The sequence below is a fragment of the Balearica regulorum genome, chromosome 3, assembly GCF_011004875.1.
Source record: "Balearica regulorum gibbericeps isolate bBalReg1 chromosome 3, bBalReg1.pri, whole genome shotgun sequence".
In the NCBI taxonomy this organism is placed as follows: domain Eukaryota; kingdom Metazoa; phylum Chordata; class Aves; order Gruiformes; family Gruidae; genus Balearica; species Balearica regulorum.
In genome coordinates this window covers 26,855,978-26,875,238 of record NC_046186.1, presented here as the reverse complement: position 1 = coordinate 26,875,238, position 19,261 = coordinate 26,855,978, and the positions used below count along the sequence as shown (strand labels likewise).

Genomic DNA, 19,261 nt, shown 5'->3' with positions numbered 1-19,261 from the left:
TTGAAAACTCTCACTAGTCATTCAGAAGAATATAATTAAGTGTTTAATCATAAGCAATCCTGTCCGTAACTGGAATGTTGTGGTTTCTGACCTGGATGTTTTGTTTTGGATCACTTCCATAAAATATTAAAATGTATTTCACTATCAGTGCACTTTGTGGCAATCATGATAAGAGCCTCTGTTTTCTGCTGTGGGCTAATCAAGCTCTGCAGTTCCTCACGGGGCTAATTTCACTATAGGTGATTACAGGAGCTGGTGGCCAGCAAGGGTACCAGGCGCCTAACAAAGACGTGAGGCATGAGAACCACAACCTACACACCCACACAGCAAGGCAGCAAAGTAGACAAACATCTTCCAGTCACACAGACTAGTACTATCTGCTTTGAATTAGTTCATATGATGCACACGCTAATGATACATTTTGATTTCTGGAGTATTTAAATGTTTTCAAATTTTCATCTGTATTAGAAAGAAAAGAAATCTTTCAGAATTTCCAGCAACACAAGTGTTTGAAATTTCCCTTAGCAAGGGACTCACAGAAATTGAGTCATTGCTTAGAAGAGACATTGCTTCCCTGTCCTAGGAAGGGGCTCGTTGCTTATTGACTGATAACAGTCAAAGACATTTAACTGCTTTCCAGGTGAAAGCGTGAAATGAAATGGATTTAATTTTCAGAGCTGACCTTCCCCCTCTCCCCCATATTTTCTTCCCAGATTAGCTACAAAACCCAATAAGCCGTTTTCTGAGTCAGCTTCTCATGCAACAGAGATCTTTCACCTTAGCTACTTTAAATCCAAAGCACAAACTTTGCATTTTCAAAAATATACAGGTGTAACTGTCACCTATTATATTCAAATTTATATTAAGATCATATTCTGCCTGTCATATAACTACTAAAATGATAGCCACTGTTTAATTAAGAAAAAGAGAAAGCTAGTAATATAATTTACAGTTTATCATATATGACCTCTTCGTCAAAGTTCAGAACACTTTGCCAAAGAGAAAATGCCTTGCAGTTCATAACATCTCTATAACACAGGTAAATACTGGCTTCTTTAATTCAAGCTCTAAGTACACACTTGGAATTTCACCAGAACTAATCATATTTTATACATTTTTCTAATATAACTGGAAGTGGAGTTAATTAAGGCCATATTTCAAAGTACACATTATATCAATATATGCAATAAAAGTTAAGTGAATTCTAATTATGCCAATTTATCCTTTAAAATGTGTAGTTTCCAAAGGTTCATTAGCCCATTGTTTACTTTTCCTTGATACCTTGGAAGAGTTAGCTACAATCTAAAAAAGCAGCAGGAAATTCTCTCGAAACATCTGTGTTCAGTGAGGTCTAAGATACAAATTTCTCTATATCTCTGGGTGTTTTGGCACAGTTTCCATTAATTATGATTTTTTTTTCAGACTTTGTTTTCTCACTGTCAATAAAAAGCATACAAGTATCATTTTTCTTTCTCATATAGGTTACATGCTTACCAAATTTTGATATTTTTCACTCAATAGTACAGTTCTACTTCTGCTCTTGAAAACAGCCTTTACCTCTGAGTGGCTTATGTTCTTTGTAATTTTATCCTTTGTTTTTATTACTATATTAAAAGCAAAAACATGTCCCCAGGTTGCAGTTCCCATTTGCCAAATCATTAATAGAGATTATTTTTTAAAATTCCCGTTTTCTGTGGTTACAAATTCTCCTGGAAATGGAGTTGTATCCCGTCCAAATCCAATCATGGATCACGATCCTAGCATAAGAAGCATCCTCCAAGCTATGGTAACCTTGCCCCATCACCACGGGGCATGTCATAAAATCCCCTTCACAGCAGAGACATCAGAAGCAGATACTAAGAGCGTTGTAGTATTTAGGCTGTTGTGCTTCCTTAGGTTGCTCTCCTAAGATCTATGTTCACATATTAATCTGCAGATACAGAAGGCAAAGATAAAGACACCTCAGAAATTAGCTGTTAGCTAGGGCCAGAATTTCTATTATATTTGATATTGCTTTATGTATTAAAAATGTCTTCCTGAAATCCACTATGCAGAAGACTAGATGCAATCATCCTAGAAAGCCAGGTGTAAGATTGAACTCAAGTTTTATATTATAGAGACTTCCAAGAATGAAGACAAAGCATTTTAAAGCACTTTTTGGTGCTTAAGACTGGTTTAAACTGTCTGACAGAAACAGCCTGTATAAATGAGAAGGCAGAAAGCAACAGATGTGGCTATAAGTGTGTTCCAAGAGGAAACCTGGACACTTCTGGGCTGGGATTTGATCCTACCACATTCGAAAAAACAACATTTTGTATACATTTTCTAAATGAACAGAAGTACACCAAAGAAATACCAGGGTCCTACCATCAACAGCTTCTCCTAGTGGAAATAAGACAGCAAGGCTCTCAAAAGTGCCTGACTACCCAGGCCAAAAGGGGTGACACAGTAATCAATTCCTTTTTATCCTTTGGAAGAGCTGTCTCTGCAGGAGTGGGTAGCAGAGCTCTTTCCAGGCAGTGCCAGACTTAAGACATCTCAGCGTTAAGTGCATGCTCTTGTGTCTCCTGTTGAGCCTAAGCTACCTTCATGTTCTGTTGCTAATTTGATGGTTTCAAAGAAAGCAATTGATTACCAAGTTATGATCCTCCTAAAGTGCTTTAGGGGAACTGCCTTTCTTTTAAGATGAGCTGAGCAAGAACTCTAGAGGCATTTTCTGCAGGCATTATCAAACCAAGTCCAAAGTGATAGAAATGTCATCTAAGTATGACATGACTCAAACAGCTCACTAAGCCCAAGCAATGCCATAAAAGAATATACAAAGGAGACACAACAATATTAAGCATTAGTATTTTCCCAACGAGGAGGCTCAATTTGTAGCACAGCACTAATGATCTGGCTTGTTTGCCTCTGATTTCTTTTTCTACACTAAAGCAATTGTTCTGGATCAGAGATAGTAGAAGGCTGATCAACCACAATACACCTACACAAGTACAGCATTTAAATATCAAAGTTCAAAAGAGAGAAAGAGACTCTCTTCTAGAAATAAAAGCAGCTGGGATGATGTCTGGGAGAAAAGTGCTTTTCCATGGCAACCTTGAAAGGCTGCCACGTTCACAGAATGTCAATTCCCACTATGCTACTATTAATCAAATACAAACTCCAATGAGTAGGATATTGGATGGTGAGGTAAACACCACTGATTTCATTTTAAAAATAATGATGATTCCCTTTAAATATGCTGCTTACCTATAAGCCTGCAGACCTACAAGTGATTATGCAAAGCTGATACTTCCAACACAACAACATTTAGTGATTTCAAGAAAATTCCTTTTAGATCCAGGAAAAAAAATAAATTGGCTTGAGTCCAAAGTTGGACATTAAAGAAAACTTGTCCTCTGAAATCTGGGACCTTTACTCTTACAAGTAACGTCTCATGAGGTACAGAAACAGTAATTTTTTAACATTTCTCATACCTCTTGCAAAAAGCCAATTCCCTCCAATCTATTTAAGATTGTGCTGCTAAATACTTAACTGACAGGGAGATTTTCACAGGAATGTACATGAATCGTGTGCTCAGCCCTTGCTGACAAAAGAAAAGGCAGTTTGAAAGTCAATAGGAACTGAGAGGTGGTCCTCAGCTGTGGGAGATGCATCCCCTCACCCCTTGCATCTTCACTTGGACAGGTCATTCCTTTCTCCTTCAGAACGATGACCAGTTTCCCAAAATCTAATGCTGTTTGCCCCCACAGATATTCACATTGATTGTACCTCCATATGAATCATAGAATCATAGAACAGTCCAGGTTGGAACGGTCCAACCCTTCGTGGGAAAGGGAACCTAGATGAGATTATCTAGCACCTTGTCCAAACACATCTTGAAAACCTCCAGTGATGGGGACTCCACCACGTCTCTAGGGAGGTTGTTCCAGTGATTGATTGCTCTCATTGTAAAAAAATTCTTTCATATACCAGGATGAAGCTTCTCCCAGTGCAAGTTGTATCCATTGTCCCTTGTCTTCTCCATGTGGCTCCCTGTGAAGACAGAGAGCTTCCATCCTCTTTGTAGCCATGCTTTAAGTACTGGAATCCTGTGATGAGGTCCTCCTTGATCCTTCTCTTCTCTAGGGAGAAAAGACCTACAAGTCTTTCCTCATAGGGCAGGTTCTCCAGCCCTTTGATCACCTTCATGACCCTCTCCAGTCTGTCCGCATCTTTTTTGAATTGCAGGGACCAGAACTGGACACAGTACTCCAGGTGCAGAGTTGTGCTCTTCCACCCTACAAAGTCCTCCATTAAAGGCCGGAGGGATTCCCAGCAGAAGCACGCTTTGGAGTTAGCGACAGCTAAATGTCACCTCAGGCTCTCCATCACTGCAATAGTTGTGGTCAAGTCCACCTTCCTGAGCTGTTTTAATCCAATAAAAAGGGAAAGGAACTTTTTTATAATAAAAAGTTCTACTGATAAAATTATTCAAAATCAAGGAGTATAAGTAAGAGCAGCAGTGCCTAGTGCCTGTGGGGCAGAGTGAGGAAGGAGAGGACAAAGGAGATGACATGGTCAATGAGAGCAGAAACAGCTCACCTGAATTGGCAACACTTTTATTTCAGAAGCAGCCTGTGCACAGATGAGAGGAGAGCGCCTTCTCTGCTCTTCTCCAAGCACAAGGACAGACTCCCACTGCCTCCTCCCATCAAAGTTAAAAACACATTGTGAAATGATTTGAGGCACAGTTTATGGATTTCATCACTCTGAGCAGTTATAATCTACAAAACTTGCCAGGTTTATCTTTCAGCTTCATCTGTGTAATGCCATCAACTAGGAAGATTCAGGTACCTCGTGGAGCTTCAAACAAAAACAACCTGGCACTGGGTCCAGTCTGCCTAAACACCATCACATTGTCCTTTCAATAAAGCATTTCAAATGGAGAAAGCTGCTATTTTATCGTGCCCTGAGCCAACAAATAAAATTATACTGGTTCTAGGAGTTCACCATATCTTGCCTCTCTAATATAAGACACAGGTGATCATTTTTGCCAATTCCCATTTCCCATTTCTGAGGGAATGCCTGTCTAAGGGGATTTTTTTAAAGAAAGTGCAGGTGAAGAGTAGCAACTCCATGCACTGGCACATTCTGTCCGTTCTCAATAGTCTATTTACAATATATTTTAAACGATTCTATGTATTTATGGCAGCACGTTTTGCCCTCTAGTGGAAGATGAAGCAAAATACAACATGGAGTTAGAATTGTTACATATATATATATATATGTATTTTGACCATGTGTCCACTGGGTCAAAATGGCTGGATGACACTGGATGGCTGGAGAGACAGCGCGTATTATCCCTTATCCCAAGGGAAACTCCACGGAATTTACAGAGATGACAGTCCAAGTTTAGTAGAGAATGAAAAGAAATTCCCATGATGTCAGGATGTTGTTTACGGAACAAGTCTAACAGTTTGAAATTTCCACACCTGACACTGTACTGTGTTTTCTGTTACTTCAATTATTTATAACAATAAATTAAATAATTTCTTTTTAAAAACATTAATAGCTCAGACTGTAGTTGGGTGGTGCAGAAGACAGGGTTATTCCAAGAAAAAATAGGCAAATATTGACAGGGGTTTTATCAACATATATACTGACTCAAATGTTAAATATTGATCATGTGAATGAGATCGAAGTTAATCTTCCCTTGTTTATCAAAGAATGTTAATACTATAGACCAAAACAGAAACATTAAAAAGAAAATTATTTTAAGTGGTGAATATTTACTTCTTGTGTAAATAAATCTCTGTTTGTATTAAACTAGCCCAGTATTGCCATCTGCTTATTCTGTTTCCCAAAGTATTGGGCCACACCTATCTAGAGAGTGACATCAGTTTAGAAATACAATACATTTTATTAAAGGTATTTACGAGCACTACCAGTAATGCTTACAAATCTTACCTACCTCTGACCTTGTCTCATTTTATATCTGTTAACCTTATCTTAATTTGCTGAGACTTTAAAATAATTGCAAATAATTAAACAACTAAAATTATTTTAAACACTAGGAAACAATGGTAAATTGAATTATACTGAAAATTCTCCAAAGAAGTCTCAAAAAAGACATTTGTCACAAAAATCTTTGCCATTCTGCTTCAGAAGATCTAATTATTGAATTTTTTGTACTAATCATGGTTAACATCATAGATTCCCACGGATTTTCACTAAATCTTATGGGATGGAAGAGAGAACTTGCTACATTAACCAGATGCATTTGGAGAAACACAAACATTATCATTGCACGTGGTCTTAACCAAAGTAAGGAACCTACTTCACTTACACAACGAGAGGGATGGCAGTGGGAACTCAATCAGAAGCCCAAATGTATGAACTTTTTGGTTAAATTGTCACATCAGGCCAGTACTATGACCTTGTCTAAAACACAGACCTCCCAATTAGCTCCCTGACGACATAACCATTGAAAATGCTCCTGCAGAAGTATTTGAAGTAAAATTAAATGATCCTCTGGGCTTTTCTTTGATAGAATATAGCACTCTTCAGTGGCTTCTGGGCTATGGATGATGCTGCTCAATCCTGGAAAGTTGCAAACTTTACATAAATTTGAGAGACAGAGTCAGAGTTCAGTATGGAAATAAGAATATATAAAATAGACATAATATATAAAAATATATATAAAATACAAAAATAAAATAAAAGCTGTTTACAGATGTGTGAAACTCACAGGAAAACCATGTGAAATACCTTTGCTAACAGCAGACAGTAAAAAATGACCCATATAAGAGAGCAAATTTATGTTTTACAGGGAACTGGAAGAAATCAAAGAGATGATGAAGCTCTCGTATTTACATTGTACATGAAGAACCTGTTAACGTCAGAGAGGTGTGGCTGCATTTATCAGTTTGCAAAGCTCACAAAGGTTGCTTGGAATGAAAGAAGTTCCTTGAGATAAAATTTTGTGGATGAAGAGACCTCATAATCACCACCATATGGGGGGGAATGCAAATACACAAGCTGGGCTGTCCAATGGCTTCTGCATTCAAGAGAAGAGGTCTGGGTGCACAATGCTATGGGAAATCAGAGCAGCAGCAAAATTTCCTTATTTCAGCAATTATTCAGCAAGAATATCCCTGTTTGAGAAAACAGCTAACATGATATACCAAAAAAATTACACTATCATCTTAATTATCTACAGACAAATTTTCCCTGCCTTATTCAACTTCCTATACAAATTCCTGAGTTTCTAGCAGTGTTTTCATTAGCAACAGCAAATACCCATTTTCATTATAAAAACTGGTGTCAGTGGTCATGTGACCTGTTTATTGTACATGTGAACGCCCTGCAATGAACAAGGAAACTTGTTGAAAAATACTTCATCATAAAATCGTTGCTGCCTAAATAAACATGCCAGCCTAGTTTAGTAAAAATTGAAGCAGAACAAAACCCAGCCTAGCACATGTGGAAAGGTGCTTTTGTTCAGGATGCCTCAAAGACAGAACGGAAAGCTGGGTTTAGTTTTATTTTGTATCCATCCCAATAAATGGGTAAAACAGTAAACTATAAATCCCACAAGACAGAGGGGGCAACTTCAGACACTGTTGACATTGCCTATTAACCCAAATTACATTTCTAATCAATGGGGATAGAAAGGCATTTCCAGGCATTTCTTCAGCCTGACTGCTGACCAACATACGTTCTTTGCGGAGGTGATACCTCTCTCCATTGCAGTCTTGGCTCCCAGTGGGCCTAAAACTAGTAATGCGGATTTCACCCTAGTGCTTTCCCTGATGAGGAAACCATGACAGACCCTAAAGAAACAGCACCTAATGCCAGTGGTTTAACCTCTGGCATCCCAAATAAAGTACGCCGTACATCCTGGAGTGGGATTATCTCTGATGGCATTGAGGTTTGAGCATTTGCATCCAGATTCTGTGTTAGAAAAAGAGGATGTGGGAGGGATGCTTCTGAAGGGTCCAAAAGTATCTTCGATGGACTTCCACAACTGATGCGTTTCTAACAACAACAGACAGCAGCTCTCTTGAGTATTGTAAATACTGCCAGCTGCTCTTTGAAAAGACTTCACTTAAGACATAGGGCCCAGTTTTCACCTTACACAGCTCGTTAGCCAACCCTGTCACCCACGCACCTTGGACTACAGAGATTTTGTCTAACTTTTTCATTGCTGTTTCAAAGAAGACACAAATGTCAGCAAGGGTACAATTCCCTTTGCATTGGCAAGAGACAACTGCTAGTCAGGATGACACATAAAGCCACTAGAAAAGCCCTTATTTCTCTCAGGTTATTTCTCTCAGGTCTCTTCCCTCAGTCCCCAAGAAAAAAGAAATAGCCTGTTACTTTAGTAGTTAAATGTTAGAAGTTTAGTTAAATTTTAAAAGTATTTGACCATGAGGGATGAAATAGATTGTTCCTCCTTTAGAGAACAAAGAGCTTGAACAAAGAGTGGTGGGAACCCTGTCCTAGCCGGCCTGGAGAAAGGAAGCCCCAAGATGAGTTGTGATGAGGGAAGGAAAAGCAGTGATATCTCCCTCCATGAACGCTGGAGACGCAGGCTCGTCTGAGATGCATCTCCCAGAGCACCTGCCGGCACTGAATACTAATGACCCAGCTGAATTCTCCCTAGAATTAAAAGGATAAAAGCTTGACAAAACTCTTGAATCACACCACACTTGATGCTCACCTTATTATACAAAGAGTTGTGACTGTAGGGGCTATAAGGATTCTCATGAACATCACACGCGGTGGAAGACAAGTGGCTGAAAGGTCCAGGGTTTAGACAGTCAGCGAGAGAGAGGGATGAAGGACGCAAAGGGGACTTAGTTGGAGGGATCAGTTTAGTTGGATACAGAGGGTGTAGGAGAGCAGTCTCCTATGGAAAAAAAAAAATAAACAGAAACAGATTAATGGATGTGAAAAAAGAAGCTTTGGACAGAAAGTAAAGTGCTTGACTTGCACCTTTTTTTACATTTCATAGGGCTTGATGATTAACTACGAATGAAACTCTACCTTCAGGCCAATACAATTGCTCTACACTAAGCACTTGCATTGGCATGAAAGTACACACACAAAAGCCTGCTGTAGATGTCCCATTAAACCTGTTATGCTCCAACTGGGGTCCAGTGCATCTCCCTCCTGCAGCTCCACTGATGCTCAAGTGACAGAAAAGGAAAGCCCAGAAGGATCTTGTGCTAGGAGAAAATGGCCACATTTTGGGACATTTTCTGAGAGGATGGATAGGAAGCAAAACCAACCTGAAAACGGTGTCTGAGAGGTACAAAAGAAAGCCTGCTTTATCTATGTACTAGCAAGGGCACTTCAGGTTTTTTGACCAGACTCTAACAAGCCTTTTCAGACATTTAAGAGTTAAATTGGTGAAGGTGCACTCACAAATTTCACTACTGCAAGTTGTCAGCAGTTAATAGTGTTTCTGGTTAAAAAAACCCAATATGTATGTGCTTTTTGCACCTAAAGGATAAAATCCTTTAAAACAATTGATTTTTAAAAGATTTGCGATAGAGTCAAGAAGGCATACCCAGCTTTTGGCACAGATTTCGTGCTTAGGTTTTGTCAAGGCCGTTGACAATACATCCCAAATTCTTACCCGTTTGCCTGGCTGAGTCCAGACCAGAAACTCCCCTGCGTGCTGTGCCTGTGAGCTCAAGACCCAGAAAATTTGTGACAAGAGCTGCAATTAGTTCCAGCAGAAGCTAATGTATCACCTGCCAAAAGGACGAGCGGGAGCAAACGAGGGGATCGGAGCCTGGCAGCGGCGAGAGCTGCCCCTGGAAGGGAACCAGGCAACAGCCGCTCCACACCGACCTTGCCTCCCTCCTCAGAGGCACCAGCCCACCAGCCCTACTTCTATTAATGATAAACCTCAGCAAACTGGACTCACAGCTTCATGCCAAGTATAACTAATATCTCTTTAGTTCATCATTATCTTGCTCTTCCATTGCCTGAAGTGGTTTATTTTATTTTTAATGACAAAGGATCCTCTATGTACATGCTTGTTAATAAATATCTGCAAACGCATGAATTCTCTAACATTCTTTATCAGTTGTTTTCATATTACTATGTAACAAAATGCCCTGTTTTTTTCCCTGGAACCTCAGAAATACTGCACTCTGTTAAAAGTGTTTGATGGGGGATATTCACTGAATAGCCATTGTTACAAGCTGTATATGTCCTCAGGAAAAAAAAAAAAAAAAAAAAAAAAAAAAAGGCAGCATAAGCTAATATGAGAAAAAGCCAAAATAAATGAGATTTTTCCCTGGTTTATAAATTTTATTGGCACACCAGTGTCACTCTACGTACAGCATACCCAGAACACAGATAAAAAGAGCTATCTGTGAGCTGAGCTACATCCTTTCCAGATGATCTTTAGTAATTTAGAAATCTCTTTTTGTTTCCATCCACTACTTTGGATTATCTGCATTAAAACAGCTGCCTGTTAAAGCAAAAATTACAGTTTTTTACAAGGGAAATGGCCTTTTCCATATGGGGATGTTTCTTAATGAAGTGCAAAGCAAACAAGCTACTCTCTGTTGTGCAAAAACCATGTGTGCAGAACACAGGAACGTGAAGCTGAAGGTCAGCAGTTATGGCTGGCTGCATCATTATGTCTAAACTGAATGTCACCCACATAGTCACCAGTGCTCAGTATCACACTGGGAGGTTTGGCAGGGAGGGGAGGTACTGCAGACTTCTAAGAAAAACCAAAAGAGAGAGGTTAATAAAGCTGATGCCATCTTGAACCTCATCTAGTCTGTACCACCCTCGAAGATGCAGCCTGAAAGGGTCCGTCCATTCAAGATGGGCTGGGTGAAGGAGAGGCAGCAACATCACCTAGGGAGGGTATTGTTGGCAATGGTATTTCCTTAGAAAGAAAAGAAAAGAAAATGCAGAGAGAGGGAGAGAACAGAAATGCAAGAGCTGAACCTCCCAGCAGGACTGGGAAAATCTCCAAAGAAAACCAGGGAAAATCAGTAACAGTATGAGCGGTTTTGCCCTCAGCCACAGAAGATGCCTGCTAAGTTCTTATTCAAGAAGTGGACTAGCACCGGTTCTTCCACAGAAAGCAGAAAGCCTAGCTGCTAGTCTCCTAGTTTTAATCCACAGCTCTCATATCCCATGAAAGCAGTCAATTTACTTGATTTTGGGGCAGTATTGGCAGGAGCACCTCCCACTCTTTAGAAGCCAGCCATTGTGAAGCCAAAAATGCTAACTACTAAGAGCAGGTGAAGATGGAGAATGAGTGTCCTTATAGACTAACAACCCCATGCGTGGTGAGAGAACAACACTGCAAGTTTCAAGCTGTTGTCTGGGCACAGAGCCCAGTTTTGTAGACTGCTGCAGCCCTCTTACAGGCACCAAAATCCCTCAGGAGAGTTTCAGAGATGCTGTAAGACTGGGAACATTCTCATGTGGGCACCCAAGCCTCCTCTGCACACGAGGGAGTTATACCAGCAGCATAAACCTTCTCTGAGAGGCAAGAGCTGAAATTGTAAACATTTGCTGTGATGTAAGCGTGTGTTTTCCTTAAATCTTGCTACTATGGTATTATTAAATATTATATCTGACCATCACTAGAATCATATAACCATTTCTCACACAAACAAGACCAGTTCCTGTTAAATCAATGAATCCATCTGAATACAAGCCTAATTAGTTCCTTTCCAGAACAAAGATGTCTTAATGGAGGACTCCCCAAAATAATAAGTAAGTATTTTACAACCACCTTAGGTATTTCTTAGGTTACGATAAAAATACTAATTTATCAGTACTTAAAAGCACATGTAATTGTTCTTTTAAATAAAGGAAGCAAACCTGAACATATTTATTGTGAAATTAACTTTTCCATCTATCAAAGTCAGTGCACTAGTTGTTTAGTTCATTAAAATTCATAGCTTTTATATAAAATAATTTTGGCTTTTGTTTTAACAACCACATTTATTCATGGACTTATTACATCCTCAGTACTTCAGCAATATGTACCATAAGTAATTTATAAGGCGTAAGTTGATTTGTTTCCACAATTAGCTTCAATTGTCAGAAAGCTTCTGAGTATGGCAATAACCCCAGGTTTATATTTGCCTGAAGATACAAAGTTTGGTGATTGCATCATTTCGTCATCACAAAAACTATAGCCAGCAGAACCAGTGCCCAGCCCTGATGAAAGGGAGGTATGAGCTGCCCCTGCCTTTGCAGCGAGATCCTGCTGAGGTGGCCTAGACCAGAAGTTCTCTAGCAGCAGCTCCCTGTCAGCTGTCCTCCTCTTTCATCCCAGCCAAACAGCAGCACAGCGCCTGGGCATCAGAAGGTTTTCAGTAAGTTAAAGCATGAAAAACTCACTATAAACTCACAGGTAGTCTCTGAAGTCAAATATTCACTGTCAACCTCAAAAGTTCAGAGACAAATTGTAAATAATCACTTGTATTCATTTTTTTTTTTCTGATGTTTTACAGAAACTCTACATTCTATAGAAACCTATAGAATGAGAAACCTTCTGATGCTAGCCATACATGTCAGTGGAATCCACTGCTGCTACAAATAAATCTTTCTCTGTTTGTAATGCTGTGTTACTGCTGAGAAATGCCAGGAATGTCCAAAAGTCAGAGGTATGAGGAGGAATGGAAAGAACTAAAATTAAAATCTTTTAAAAATTCGCTTATAAAAGGAAGAAGAGAGGACTGCCATTGCTAAAGTCTTTCTCTAATGTGACTAGAGAGGCATAGAAGTAAGAGAAATTCAATTAGTAAGGTATTTTATTCATATTGTGTCGGGCAAGAGGACTGCTGGCTTCATTTTACTACACTCCAGATGGAAGATTCAGAACATACTGGCTAGGTTAATAATAAGCTCCTACAGGAACATTCAGATTACATACTGCAGTTAAGGTTTAATTCACAATAGTGCAGACAAACAGAAATGCACAAGAAAAGGCTGACAGAATCACTTATCTGGGAGTTCTCTGAGATAATGCCTCATACGGGTCAGCAAAGTTCAGGATGTGTTTTTGCACAGTGATCCTATAGCTTTACGCAGAGGACTGTGGGAGAAGACAGCACTTTTGCTGCCGCATGGGCTGCCTGTTAATGCCCCTCACAAGTGGTAGAAAAGCAGTTCTGTCAAGCTGTGAAGGGACCCGAATATGGACCTGGGGGAGCTACACACTGCGGAATGGCACAGAAACTCACCGGGGCTCCTCACAGTCTCCCTTGGAGAGGGAAGAGTGAACCTTGCCCAGCCTGTGCTGTCCTCATTCCTCTTTAGAGAGGATTTGGGTCTGGACCCCAAGTAGAGGAAACTCTTTCTAGTAGATCTGATCCAGACACCTGCTTAACAAGTGAGCGCAGGATTTCCACTTTTGTCTAGTGTTTCCTATGGCCATCATTAAAAGACTCTCTCCTCAACACATGGGTTTCTAGATCACCACAAAAAATGTCCCTGTAGAAAGCCCAGCTGCCCATCTCCAGCCTAGAGACTCTTCTCCAGGAGCCAGGTCCCCCTTGGGGAATCATCTAACTTTGCAAAAAACAAGAGACCAGGACAAAATAAGGATCTAAGATTATTTCATCATCTTTAAGAAAACTAGTTGAGGCTACAAAATCCTTCAAAGAGTTACTCACCTGCTCAATATCTTGATCACTGATTTCTTCAAGGTACTTTTTAAAAGGATTGGGTTGATAGGGCTCCTCCTTTTGCTGTGCACTCTTTCCTTTCACCAGCACAGGACGAATAACACCAGGTTTTGTCTTGAATCATAGCACACCCCGGATAAAAGAGATGGAAGAAAAATACGATAAAATATTTTACAATTTACAGAATATTTGTTAGGCAAGTCAATTCCAATGAAGCTGTAGTGACTAGATTTTTTTTTATTTATTTTATTAATAAAATATTTCACCAACAAAATTATTCACGTGTCATGCTGCCTGGCATACTTTTGTTACAGATTGCAGACAAAAATGGCAAGAGCTGTTTTTATGCACAGAACTGCCACACTGACATCTGTTTGTTACTGACACAAAAATAGATGCTGGGCTGTCAAACTATTGTTTGCGGGTTTTGCTGGATGTTTTTGCTAGCTGTTCAGTGCATCTTGATAAGTTCATCAAGTCACACTTTATGCACAGCCATACGTCTGCTTTCATGCTGCAAATTTTGTTCTGGGCTCCTCAAAACATAACTATGAAAAAAAGAAGGAAAACCTGAGATGCTGTTAACTTACACCCAGGCAGCAATATATTAGGGGAAAGTCTTTCTGGGGAATAATACCAGTGATTGCATGCTGGCTTTTGACAGTATCTTTAAAAGCTCACTTGGAAAAGTACAATTTTAGAGAATTTAATCAGCACAGATGTGTGATATCCCTCATTTCAGATAAATCAGATTATTTAATCAAGAAAAAATTTCTTGGTTAGCTACCAGTCAACCAAAAAATTGACTATTAACTTGTCAATTTAGTACATCTGTGGTTTTCAGAATTCTTACAGTAAAGTCTAACATGATGGATTATGGCATAAACTCTAAGTGGAGGCTAGGGGATAATTTTAAAATAGACAACTTGTTCAGTAAGCAAAGAAAAGGAAGGGAAAAAAGTGTACATTCTCACTGGAATTTGGTAAATACTAAAGTCCTGGGGGGTCTGTGATTGAATTTAAACTTCTCAATAACTCAATTATATTCTTCTCTGTTACAGCTATCCCACAGAAAATGGGTGGTCTTTGTGACAACTGATACAGATAAGAACAGGACTGCTGTTGAGCTCCTTCTGTGGTTGCAGCCCAGAGAGGCAGCTTGCCCAGATGGAACTGAGAAATAGGTCCTGTCACAGCTCTCCATCCTCACTACCCAGCAAGGTATAAAAATGCCGAGAAGAAACTCAATTCACCACTAGATCTATTTTTAAGATTTAGACTATGTATATTTAATAATACCATCTGCCTATTTACAAGAGCAATACACCTAAGCAGTCTGTCTGGAAAAAAAGAGAAGTTTACTCTGAAAGTAAGCTTAAAATGACGCAGCTGAGATTGCTGGATGTATCACGTGAATTGAGTTATGGATCACCTTAACATTAGATCAGCAGGCGTCCAGCAAGGACAGGGCAAGAGGGGTGCCCATCGGAGGGGGAGGGTGCAGGAGGCAGGAGACGTCCCCACGTCTTGTGCTTCTGCCTCTGCCCTGGGAAAGGACAGAGCAGTGCCCAGGGGCCGAGTGGCAGGCAGCAGAGGAGGAAGGACTACAACACGCCTGGGAAGAGCAAGGCCCGGGCAGCAGAATATCCTCCCTTATACTTTGTGTTTTGTCCCTCTTTCCTTTCCACAGGTTGGGGCCCTTTCATCTGCCTTCTCAAAGAAGAAACGTATTCAACTGAAAGCAAAAAAGAAGCCATGGTGTGATATTAACTGTTTTAAAAGAGTAATGACTGCCAAATTGCCTTAAAAACTTAAACTTTTTCATTAAGAAAGTCAGCTTAATGAAAGATATGGTGCTCATGTAATGAACTTACAGCCCATAGTTCATGACGATTTCTTTGTAGGATTCACCATAAAATAATTTTCCTCTCCAAGATTTCTGAGAAGAGTTTCTAAAGTGAAAGACTCCTGGCTTTCAATGCAATGGTAAATATAAAAATAAAAAGAAAGCTACAGTTGTTATCAAGTCATCATTATGCAGACAAAGGACCTGTGGCCTTCTAGCACTCCTCCACACCATGTAACCATGCAATTAAAAGCCCATTGAGGTACCTGAAATCATCAAGGATAAGCTACTCTCCTTCTGTAGGAAGCCTCTTCCAAAAGCGCGCTGTAGAAATGCTTTTAAGGAAGCATTTTCCGAACAACACCGTGCACTCAAGTGCTTACTGAGTCATATGTTTATGTTTGACTCTGTTAGCAGAGTGGCAGATATCAGCCAGCAACTAGAATTTGAAAAACTTTATTAGCTCCCTGACAAGCTATATAAAATCTTTGATCCAAAACTAAAAGTTTGAACTCTCTTTGAGAGCAGGTGGCAAAACTGACACTGCTGAGAAGCAAGCTAAGACTTTGTTTTGCCAAGGAAAGTGTTGGTCTTCATACAACAGCACTGAAAAATGGTAAAGGCCATTACAGTAGCAATGGGCTGCCATCATACAGCTACAGCCCTATTAGCAAATTATACATGGCCAAGACTCCAGACCTGACCCATAATCAGGTGTACTGATTCAGTGCCAGAGTGCTCCTTGGCATGGTTTTGGCCAACGTCAGCAAGCGCACAGTCAGAAATAGGAGGACAGGCTGGACCAGGGCACCTCTCAATAGGCAGTATGGACATGGCCACCCTTCTTCAGAGACAGAAGATATTTTGCCTGTATGGAGATGAGCCTTGCGTGATATCTGCCTGAAAAGTCAGAAGACTGAACTTCTCGTTGGCAGGTGTATGGGCATGTTCACTTCTAATTTTTCCTCTGTCATTACGACACTGGTTCTCCCTGAGATTGTGCTCTGGTAAGGACTGGTAAGGTCCCAGCTGCAACCTCGTTCCTCTCAGGAGAGGCCTAAAACCCTCTGAGTCCTATGTTTCTCCCATCCGAGTCACTGTCACTTCCCCTTATCCAGAGTATTCAGAGATCCCCAAAGTATGTAGGATCAGACCCTTCTTTGATAGCTGGCAATGAGCGCAGTCACTCCTTGCGGTGCTCTGTGTCACTACACAGACATTAAGTTGTGCTGGATACCTGAACAGTTTTCCTGTAAACAAGAAAGTTGCCTTTTAATGTTTAACAAGGAATTGGCTTTTTAATATGTTTTTGATGCAGTGCTGTTCCGAAGCAGCCAGCATCCGTGACAACCAGACAAATGATTAACAAAAGTATGACATGATCAGATAAAAATATATAACAAAACAGGAGAGCTAGCCGTGGGATAAAAGAGGTAGCTCCCCTCTTTCTTCCCTTTCTGCTCCGAGTCCATCAGACCTCGCTTGACAAATAACAAGCACCAAGTATGTTTGCCTGCAGAGGCTTCATATCCAACTTTTCTGTACAAATAGTCTCTTGTAGTCTTTGAAGCCTTCTGCTTCCTCACGGAGAGGAACCATTCCCAGTCTTTTCCAACAAACTCATTAGTTTTTGGGAAAGGGACCCTGAGGCAGATGGGGCAAGTATGCAACTCAGCACGTCCCAGCCAGTGCAGTCATCTGTCAGCACTGAGAAGCCACGGTCACATGAGGAGCCTCTAAACTGTTGAGAGCACCTCCTTTCTGATAGTGAGGAATTGGCTCCATTGTCATGAAGGAACATTGCAGTTTCCACCATCAGCAAAAAGATGGTTTTTGCCCTAACAATACAAACATACACGCTTTGTCTACTTGAACTGTGAATCACCTTAAAATATTCCCCTTATATTTCTTTTCTGCCACAAATTAATCTTCACAAAGGGAAATATGTTATTGAACATATTAGTTTATTTTTATTTTCCCTTGTAGAGGCTTTACACTTGCAACAATGCAAAAAAACACTCCAGGCAGTGTATCAGTCTACAATTAAGTTCTCCCTTAGTACATTTAAGGTGTGAAGGCATATAACTGTGCTTAACAGGATTTCCTCTTCCTATGGCTAAGTAGTAAATTATTGACATCCCTTTGAAAAGGCTAGGAAGGAAGGATAATTATTATCTCCACCTCCATGCAGAACCAGCAGCAGGTCTTGCACCAGAGCACAGAGAACAAGGACAGTCACCTGTTTGAAATTCAGGATGTCTTTATGTTGGTTCATACTGAAATATTTTCATTTCAAGAAACAGCTGAATTTTTAATAAGATGTCTGCTACTATACTGTATCATGCTTTCCTCTGTGCTAAACTAAACCAAAGCTAAAATCAGTGCAGGGATGAATCTTTTTCTCAACAGCTGCAGAAAAGGCACAGCCCCACAGTAAGAGCAGCGTGAAGGAGGCACTCACCTCTGCTGCTGTCCTGGGGAAAGGGGACCAGAAAAGGGAGCAGGTTTGCCCAGGCGCAGCTCGCTGCCCAGGCTGGTGGCAAGGAGGGGGCTAAGGGCAAGCCCTTAGCACTGCTGCTGCTCTCTGCTTCCCTCTCTGCTTCCTTCCCTTTCTTTAGGAAGCTCTTTTAGCACATTTAAGTTCCCTTCACCCACATTTTCCTTTGGTGCATCAGGAGTCTCCTTCACTTTCTGCTTTGCTGTGTGATGGCTCAGTATAACTGACATGTCACTTCAGCAGTGCCTGCATTTTGGTGCTTGACAAAGTACAGATGCAGACCCGCAGCAAACACTGCCTTCCAGAAGTCATTCATCTGTCCTCAAAGGCCATGAAATCATTTTAGGTGGATAGATGCACCCATGACCCCTGATTTTATGCTGTACCTGACAACTATGCTGTATTTGATGTCATTCTGACATGAAGTGGATCTTAAAAGATGCTGAATTTAGCACTATTTTACTTTAAAGCAATCATGTCGTAATTCTTGAGATGTCATATTCTTAACCATGATTTAATTCATTTCATGGACCTTTGGGTTCAATAGCTTTAAATGTAGAAAATACAGGAACCTCAGTAATACATGTGCTTCAAAATGAATTAATTAGAGAAAAAATACTTCAAGCTCCCAAGTCACATCTAAAATACCCCAGAACAAAATAAGCCATAGAAATATGTCTAGATGTTAACTGAAACACTCCAGATTTAACTCCTGAACCAGACCATGAGGACTGTTATCGTTTTTCTCTAATGTCTTCCCTTCAAATGCTTGAACACATCCTCTCTCCAGCCTCGAGTCCCTACAACTCCTGTCCACTATCCTTTTCATGCAAGAAACTACACTGTGTTCTTTCTGTTAAACCTGCTCACAAAATACAGAAATGCCATTCTGTATTTGCTCTAAATATATATGATTCCTTTTCTACTATTTTTGCATATAAATACATTTTTATAAACCCCTCAATTTCCCATGGATGACTGATGCAGCATTAAAATATCTGAACCAAAACCACCTACAACGACAGTACCAAGGTATGCAAGACTGGCCCAATGTGAATTTTACCTTATTTGCATGACATATAAAGAAAAAAGTTATTGTTAACGCCAATATTGTGTATCATGTTGGTGTGCTGGGTATGGCTTTCCACTTCGTTATCATGTGTCATTCATAGTCATCTTTTAAAACAGTAGAAAATCTGTTGATGAGAGTCACAGTGGCATGCCCAATGCTTCTCCTGTCCTTTGGATAAAAGT

General features: G+C 40.1%; 1 protein-coding gene across 12 annotated transcripts in view; it reads right to left on the bottom strand.

The window, feature by feature from the left end:
* Positions 1-19,261, bottom strand: part of MLIP (muscular LMNA interacting protein) — a 180,276-nt gene that overhangs the window by 16,367 nt on the left and 144,648 nt on the right. For 9 of the 12 annotated variants that reach the window (XM_075747363.1, XM_075747367.1, XM_075747366.1 and 6 more), the window contains 2 exons: positions 13,653-13,778; positions 8,705-8,893 (listed from right to left, as the gene is read on the bottom strand). In XM_075747363.1, coding sequence (XP_075603478.1) covers positions 8,705-8,893; positions 13,653-13,778 — 315 coding nt within the window. The remainder of the gene's footprint in view (positions 1-8,704; positions 8,894-13,652; positions 13,779-19,261) is intronic. The other 3 variants (XM_075747372.1, XM_075747364.1, XM_075747371.1) reach the window with 1 other exon arrangement.